At 40.9% G+C, this 8,806-nt stretch overlaps 1 protein-coding gene across 1 annotated transcript; it reads left to right on the top strand.

Moving 5' to 3' along the window:
- The first annotated feature begins 604 nt into the window (after nt 1–604).
- Nucleotides 605–6,991, top strand: LOC141072840 (transcription factor E2F7-like). Its single transcript, XM_073560022.1, has 5 exons — nt 605–706; nt 1,850–2,246; nt 2,352–2,556; nt 2,810–3,198; nt 5,438–6,991. Exons 1-5 carry the CDS (start codon nt 657–659, stop codon nt 5,609–5,611), a joined length of 1,215 nt encoding a protein of 404 aa, XP_073416123.1. The 5' UTR covers nt 605–656; the 3' UTR covers nt 5,612–6,991.
- The last annotated feature ends 1,815 nt before the right edge of the window (nt 6,992–8,806 follow it).

The following is an 8,806-nucleotide window of genomic DNA, read 5'->3' as shown; positions in this document are numbered from 1 at the left end:
CCACGCCGGCGACATGTTCTTGCGGCGACGCCATTTTGAGTATCGAGAAATCCCGCGATACTCAAGTGGCATCGCCGCAAGAACATGTCGCCGGCGTGGAGGACGTCTGGATCCAGGATGGCGCCGGCGGAAGATGTCGGGGATCGTGGAGCAGCGGCGATGATGGCGTGAGTATGAGAGATGGAGTGAGTGGAGATGGTGAGAGGAGTGTGTGTGTTGAGGGTTAACATGGCAAGAGGTGTGATGCTATCGCATCCTCCCGATGCGATAGCATCGGGCCATAATCTAGTGTTTTATAAAAAGGAAATGGTTCAGTTTGGGGGTGGCAGACTCACTTTAACTCAGCAGTGCAAATTCTTAAAATGACTAGGTGTTCTCAAGGTGCTGTTCATGAAATATCCTGACATTTGACCAGGGTAAAACCCTCTTCAAGGAGTTTTTTTTTTTTTTTTTTTTTGAGGATCGTTATTTAGTGGGTTCTTAGTTAAGAAAACCAAAATGTCAATAGGGGTAGGATATTACTACTTGAAATACAATTGGACCGGTTTGTCGCACCACACCAGTGAAATGATTTACCTTCATAACTGTGTGGTGTTCATCTTTTATTTATTTTTTTTTCTCCCAAAGATATTTTGGAACATGATGGCTACTCAAAGATGTCACATTTAGCAGCTATTTGCAGACAGAAGATTGAAGAAGATTCCAAGTGAGTTCAGAATAAACAAATGCATGTGAATTGTTGGAGATGCCCATTTAGTCAAAGTGTGCAAATGTGTACACGTCATCTTTTTGAGGGGGAAAACCTGAAAAAGCGCCCCGTAGAAAAATGAACATAATGCACAGCAATATCAGAACAACATTGCTGTGCACCTGTTCCATCTTGTGTCACTTCTTTCAAAAGTTCAGAAATCCTGACTCTTTTAAAAGAAGAGACGTGTTCATTCTTCAATGAAGCCACACACTCTGTATACTTGAAAACGTAGAGCAAAAGATTTTGGACGCCGCAAGAATGACGGCAAGACCTCCAGTGAACCTGCTTTAGGAAAGCTCTGGCCGTCTCCTTCCTGAAATGGCTTCGCCTGAGACGCTGCCAATTTTCCAATAGGTGACTTGTTTACATAGCCAAATCGCTAAGACTAAGTCCATTTTGACACTTCCGAGTTTCACAGTACAAGTAGAGATTGATGGTGGTTCTCCTGCCCTGAACTCAACAGCCACCTATATGCCTTTAAAGTCTGAGCTCTGGTCTGGACATCACGGTCCATACTTGGGACATGTTGGGACTCTTGACAGAACATGTTAAAGGTGTCTTTTTAGTTCTTTAGGCTCAGCTTTTCAAGTTTGGATTTAGGGACCCGTTTCTATGTTGAATATGCTAATGATATGTTTCTTATAAAAAAAATCATAGTGTAGAAACCTGGAAAGACAACAAGCGCAAAACGGTCTTATCCGGGTAAAATGGGAAGATTGTAGGTATTGGTTCTCATATGGTAAAAAAAAGGCTGCTGCAGACTCGCAGCTTGGAGAACATCAGAGAATGGAGTGAAATGGGTTAAATTCTCGCTGCCTGTGAATGATGAGAAAGGAGTCAGAAATCCAGGAATGTTGTTTGTCATCGCGTTTCGGAGTGCCATATTTTATCTGGACAAAATACTACGGTTGGTCCTGATGAAGTGTGGCACTTTGAAACACATTGACAGCCTGGATTTCTGGAAACCTTCTATAAGGAAAAAAACACTGATTCCACATAGGCAAAATGGGGGACAAAGATCAGATTAGTGTGATAATTTCACAGCAAATATCTACATTATTCCTTCCCTAACTTTTTCATCCATTTCATGTGTTCCAGATCTGCAACAAATAATTCGGGACATGGAAACGTAGACCAGCTACCCTTTTCTGTGGTATTGCCTGTCCCAGTTGATCCAGATTATTGTAACCAAGATTCTGACCACCAAAATCTATCTGTATCTCCAAATAAGCTAAAAGTTATGGCTTCCTCAAACGTAGAATATAATAAACATGGATTTTTGCCTAATCAACCTTACATGTATGTGCCATCAACATCTATGTTATCCATCATGCTGTGTGGAAACACTGGCAAAGAAAAATCTGTAGATGTACAGCATAGAGCTGGCAGCTCCTCTCCTTCAGATCAAAAGACAATACAAGATGGGGAACGACCAGCTAAGCGACAGAGGATTGGTAGTACTGATGACGTTCCGCTTCCTTTGGTAGTGCCAAAGGTACGTTTTTAATTGGTCTAGGCAGTGACCCACTGAACACTGCAGAAAGACTTAATCACTGAAGTATAAGTATATTTTATTTTTTTTTTTTTTTCTCAATTTCAGGCTTATACATCTGAGAGAAATTTGTGTTCTGCAAGTATGCCACAGAAGTCACCAGAGTCTTGTAAAAAAGAGAGGCTGCACATGGTCCCCTCGCCTGTCTGCCAAGAAGAAACCACTGAGCCGATGGTAACTAAACGGCAAGAATTACAAGAGCGAGTTTCATCAGCTACACTTCCCCAATATCTTTATGTTCCCTCCTCCAGTGGTGAGTAGCGATATATCCTGGCATTCTGCAGGGATTTACCCCATCACCTACTTAAGACTGAACTCTCTTCATTAATCTCACTAGTTTCCCATTAAACAGGAAAACTTTTAATAATTGATCACTTAGGTTCACTTTCGTCTCTGCTCAGTGAATTTGATCACCTCGTTTTAAAGCCTTGGTAGTAGTCATTTCTTCTGTGGGTTTGTACTAAATCTTATGTTTTTGATGAGTATTTTATCTTCTTTCCTTCTAGGATTAAATGGCTTCAACTTCTTTTTGCCTGCGAGTCAAGCCACAGGTGCTATGAGTATTTCTCAAGGTCCTTTATCACATCTCAATGTACCATATGTAATGGTTCCATCTTCAGCCTTGGCTGCTTTTCCATTTATTTGCTCCCCTGCAGTCAGCAGCTCCGTTTCTGCTGCCTCCAGTGACCATGCTTTGGGTACTGGAAGCATGAATTACAGCTTGCCACCTGGCATGAACACACCACCACCTCATATCATGTTCGGAATGTCTTCATCCTCTCCAGACCTGCAGCCAAACGGTACCCCAGCTAGTGCAAACCTGCAGACTGTTAGTCCTGCATCAGTCGACTCCTCCATTTGTGCTGTTAACCAACTTCCTGCTAAAAATCATAAGGTAAAAATCAATATATCATTGATTAAATGTGTTGTCTTTTTTTTCTAATAGACAGTTAATTTAAACATAAAAAAACCTTGGCTTAGGCCCTATTAACTATACTCAGCGGGCACATTGAGGGCATCATCTGGACCTGCCTGCTCCATTCTCTACCACAATCCCCAAGATTGGATTCACTCAATGCTGACTTGGTGCGTTTTTTGCTCTGATTTCTGAAAACCAGGGCAAAAAAAAACCGTGGCCACAAAGTTTGAACCCAGTTGTTTTTTGTTTTTTTTCAGTTCCCCCAATATTTCCTGCTAAAGGAAACATTAGTCTGAGAAAGCTCCTAAATATCCCTAAACTATTGAAGAAAGGGCATGTTGGGGCTGAATATGGCTGTTCAGCCTCATTGAACAAACACTTTTAAACAGCTTCAAAATTGTAATAACCTCTTTCAAATTGATATCTGGCACTTCTCACTTCGGTATCAGAGGTCATCGTTGTCATTGACGTTCTGATCTCGCACCTGCCTGGATCTGTTCACTAGAGCTGGGTACATGGATGAAACCTACCTGTCATGCATGTGTATGGAGCTGTAGTGTCATTAACACCACTGATCTGCAGAAGCGTGCTGCATCAGATAACCCTTTAATCCCATAATGACCACCGATACGCCTTTCAACGGTGGCAGCTAAGGGTACTTATTCCTCAGCGATGCTTTTAACGACGCTGATAAATAAGTTTATAGCACCCCCAGCGTCGGAAATTCTCTGGGGGTAGCAGAGACCCCGGAGAACATGATTTGGGTTGGTTTTTACCGACCCCCAGTGTTGCAATCGCTGTTATTCACCAAATAACAGCAGCTGCAAAAAAAAAGTTAGATTTCTCATTTAATTTCTGTCTCTCCTCTGATATGATCTAGCACATCAGAGGAGAGCGAAATGGGGTCTTCTACCATGAAGAAAATGGCGGGCGCATGCACAGTGCTCCCGCCGTGATCAGCCGGCACCCCCTTAGTTAGGTAAAAATAATAAAGTATTTATTTTCATTAGAGTTGGGCTTAGAGCTAGCTAGGGTTGGGGTTGAGCTAGCGTTATGTTGAGGGTTGGGGGTATGTTGGGATTAGGGGTGTGTTGGAGTTAGAATTGGGGGGGCTTCCACTGTTTAGGGACATCAGGGTGTCTCCAAATGCGACATGATTCCAGACAATTTTGCGTTCAAAAAGTCAGTGCTCCCTCCCTTCTGAGCCCTGCCATGCACGCAAACAGTGGCTTTACCTCACATATGGAGTATTGGCATACTCAGGAGAAATTGCACTACAAGTTTTCTCCTGATACCCTTATGGGAAAAAAAAAAAAATTGGTTTTAAAGTTTAACTTTTTTCACACACAAAAAAAAAAGTTAGTTTTTTCCTTCCACGTTGCTTTAGTTCTTATGAGGCACATGAAGGGTTAATAAACTACTAATGTGGTTTTGCACACATTGAGGGGTGCAGTTTCTAGAATGGTATCACTTTTGGGTATTTTCTGTTATATTTACCCCCACCCAACTCCAAACGTGAGGTGGTCCCAATAAAAAAAAAAAATGCTTTTGTAAATTTTGTTGAAAAAATGAGAAATCGCTGGTCAACTTTTAACCCTTGTAACGTCCTAACAACAAAAACAAAAAAAAAAATTGTTTCCAGAATTGTGCTGATATAAAGTAGTTTAAAAATTGCTAAATTTGTAAAACTTTTGGCCAAATTTGCATTTCTTTATGAAAAAAAGCAGGAGTTATAGCAAACAAATTTTACCCACTAACATCCAGTGCAATATGTCACGAAAAAACATTTCTCAGAATCACCAGGATCCTTTGAAGAGTTCCAGAGCTATAACCTCATAAAGTGACCGTGGTCAGAATTGTAAAAATTGGCCTGGTCATTAAGTTCTAAACTTGACTCTGTCACTAAGGTTAGGGCATTATGGACAATGCTTTCTAGTGTAATGACCTGAAACTAAAACTATTACAAATGCAATGAGTTACAGAGAGACAAATTGTATAAATATGATGGAGTGTGGGATAATGCATGGATAGATCACTGGTTCCATCTCTTTGGATCTGTGACATCCTATTGGAGCTGTATTATCTTCATATTAGGCAGGTTGTATTACTTATTACTTTTCACTAGTTGGAAGTTTCCGCAGTAATATAAAACTATATATTTGTTTTTGATACATAGTCTTATTTTTCTTTTTTTTTTTCTCTCCTTCTTTTATAGTCTCCTACTCCATTAACGCCAAAGAGCATTCGTCCAGTTCACAAAGACACATTCTTTAAGACACCTGGCAATTTAGCAGTTTCTCCAGCTCTCCGGAAAAATGAAAGACCTCGTGCTAGACATTCCAGCACTGCACAGAGAAGACTGGACATCTGCAGTACCACTGATGATTGACTTTGATATTGTAGGCTCCTTTTGGCAAGACTTATTTTTGGCCACATTCCTTAGATCTAATTAATACTAAAAAATATATATATATAATTTTTTTTTTTATTTTTTTTTTTTCCCCTGGGGGGGGGGGGGGGGGGTCATAAGTCTAACTCTACCTAAATTGTAGATGGCCTAAACTGGCATTTTAGTCTAAACCATAATCCTAATGGCCTAGGATTTTTCTTGATGAATTGTAACATGCCATTTTAGTGGACTGAACCGTGAACAAATCCAACCTAGCACTTAGGCTTTGCCTTGTTCAGTTGTCATCCATACTGCTGCTTACAAATGGGAATGGGAGCTTAATCCAAAACCTGAAATCCCAAGACACTAAATGAATTCTGATATAACCTGTCCCAAGTACTGTTCATGAACACACGATCTTGTACACCCTTGAATTACTACTTGAAGATTATTTGTAAACTAAAGAGGAATAGGAAAAGCCTCAGTATCTGAAGGCAAAAGAATGTATTCTGCGTATGACCACACAACTTCACTGTGAATCTTGTTGCCATCACCTCCATCGGTTTGGGATTCTGTATATAAAATGTCTAGTTTTATATGTTTACATGGAGGGTGTCTTTTTAGTTTTATTTTTTTTTTTTACTTTATAAAAGTAAGCTGACAATGTTAATGGTAAATGCTTGTTAAATAGATGTATGTCATGAGATTAGTACATGGGTACCAGATGGCCTACCCTTTGACTATTTAATACTGTTTTCTATTTGTATTGAGCATTTTGTGGGACCAGTAAAACTTGAGCAGGATAGTATGAACATAAGTTATGTTTGCTAGGTGCTAACACTACAATGGTAGTTATTGCCATTTACCAATTTATTATTGCATTGAATAGTATTTCTAGGGATATATTCACTTTGATTATTTAATCTAAGGCCACTCTTCACCCTTTAGCATATGCTAAAGCTAGCTTTAATGTATGTTAGTTACAGAAGGTGGATATGCTTGCGCACTATATAATAGCGATCACACTGTCCGCTTCAAGGTGATGCTTATTTGCACTGACTAAATTGCTGGGTGGTCACCAAACCATCTCCCTTCATATGTTTAGTGTTACTAGGACTGTCAATACTTGAATATCTTACCAAGTTTACATTAATCACATGGTGCTATTTCCACCTCTTTCATGGTTCCTGTTTTTTCGTACTCAGCGCTGCTTGGTGTGATACTTTTATTGCACTGCTAGTTTTATCAATTCTTCCAATTTCATCTTCTATACCCCCCTTTTAGCTATGTTCCTCATAGCTCTAAACTTCTGTACGTGGTTTTTATGCATCACTTATGAAATGTAATTCTAAATGACCAATAAAATGGATGTAAAATGTGTGTCAGAGCTTTACTATTGCATCACAGTAAGGGTTCGCTTATAAATGCAACGAGTACAATGCCAGAAAAAAAATTTGCATTGCACTTGCACCAATGTTATTCAATGTGGGAGTGTTCATCTGTGAGTTTCCTCAGCTGAAAGTGAGGTGAGGGGGAAAAAATTGCAGCATGCTGCACAGAATGGCAGAGTCTCACCAAGTCAATGTGTGCGAGAAAATCTAAGTTACTTACCGTTAATGGGATTTTACAGAGCCCATGACAGCACCACCTGAGAGAGAGAGGGTATCCGCCCACCAGGACAGGAAACCTACTGAATAAAAAGGCAGTACCTCTCCTCCGCATCAGTTTGGTTCCAGAGCACCTCCAGACAGTTAATTAATACAACCATCACCAAATACATTCTTAACACCCTTAAAAGTGCACACCATAAGTGACAAAGTGGGGGAGGGAATATAAGGGTGCTGTCATGGGCTCTGTAATATCCCATTAACGGTAAGTAACTTAGATTTCTCAAGTCAACTTCCACGACAGCCGTATCGGAGGATGTCTCCCTGCCCTAATGGGGGACAGGAAACACAAAGAGGTTAAATACCCCTCCCCTTCCTACCACCACCACCAGTGTTTTTCCTGTCCCCTATGGCAGGGCTGTGGAGTCGGAGTTGGTGCTCATTTTGGTGGAGTCGGAGTTGGAGTCGGTATAAAATGGACCGACTCCTAAAATATATAATAAATTGGGTACAGTAATTCAATGCAGGATGTGCTGAATATTTTTTCATAGGAGTTTGGGAAAGTTATGAAATGTCCTATAAATGGCTGTTCTATTCCTGATCTAAGTCTACATTCACACACAGCGTTTTTCCTGTGTTTTTTGAGGATACGTTTATCAGCTGCAAAAGCTGATCATCTTTTTAAAAAACTGCATCACCTGAAAGGTTTTTGAGCTCATAGATAATGTTCTCAATAGCAAAAGCAGATTAGAAATCTGCTCTATCTAGCCATTTATCCATATCTGTCTATCCATATCGTATCTGTACCAAAAAGAATGAAAACCGGGTAGTACACCAATATATATTCTATCTAAATATCTAGATTATTGGATCATAAAAATGATTAAATGTCTGAGGTTCACATTGTACTACAATAAATTTTTCACTTAAATATAAGCAATATGTGTCGGAGTCTGAGTCGTGGAGTCGGAGTCGGTGTAAGGGAAATTGAGGAGTCGGAGTCGCAGGTTTGGCTTACCGACTCCACAGCCCTGCCCTATGGGGCATGAAGAGGCCCTTGATAGTGCTGCCGTGGCCGGCGATCGGAAGCACTATCTTACCTGTCCATGCTGGGGTCAGGGGATCTGGTCCCCTACTCCGGTGTCTGCTCCCATCTCCACGATTCTCGTGCGACTCCGGCGCCTTGCTGATGCTTCTGCTGAGTCCGTCAGAGTAGCGGCAGGGTCAGCAGTCCTCTCCAATTCATCCAGGAGAGCACTTTGGCTGAAGTCATGGGGAAGGGGACATTACCTCCAAAACTAAACTCTGGGATATTCCCTTTCAGGATCACTATGTTTTTGGCTCAGCCCTTGACGCAATCCTAGATAAAAAGTAATCTCTTCCAGCGCAGAAAAGTTCTAGGAAACGTTTTTTTAGTCCCTCCCGAGACCAGTCTTCCCAGAGGGAGTACAAGGGGAAAGGTAAAACGGGTCGATTGAGTTATCCAAAAGATAAGAACAAAAACCTCCTTGTTCCCCACCACCAACAGACCCCTGATAAACAATGACTGTTCTCCAGTCGGGGGTTGACTCTCCTCACTCAGTGGCAG

Source organism: Dendrobates tinctorius, unplaced genomic scaffold (genome assembly GCF_039654945.1).
Source record: "Dendrobates tinctorius isolate UK_male_01 unplaced genomic scaffold, ASM3965494v1 ptg000290l, whole genome shotgun sequence".
NCBI lineage: Eukaryota > Metazoa > Chordata > Amphibia > Anura > Dendrobatidae > Dendrobates > Dendrobates tinctorius.
Note: the sequence above shows the minus strand (reverse complement) of the source record. Positions and strands in the feature narration are given on the sequence as shown.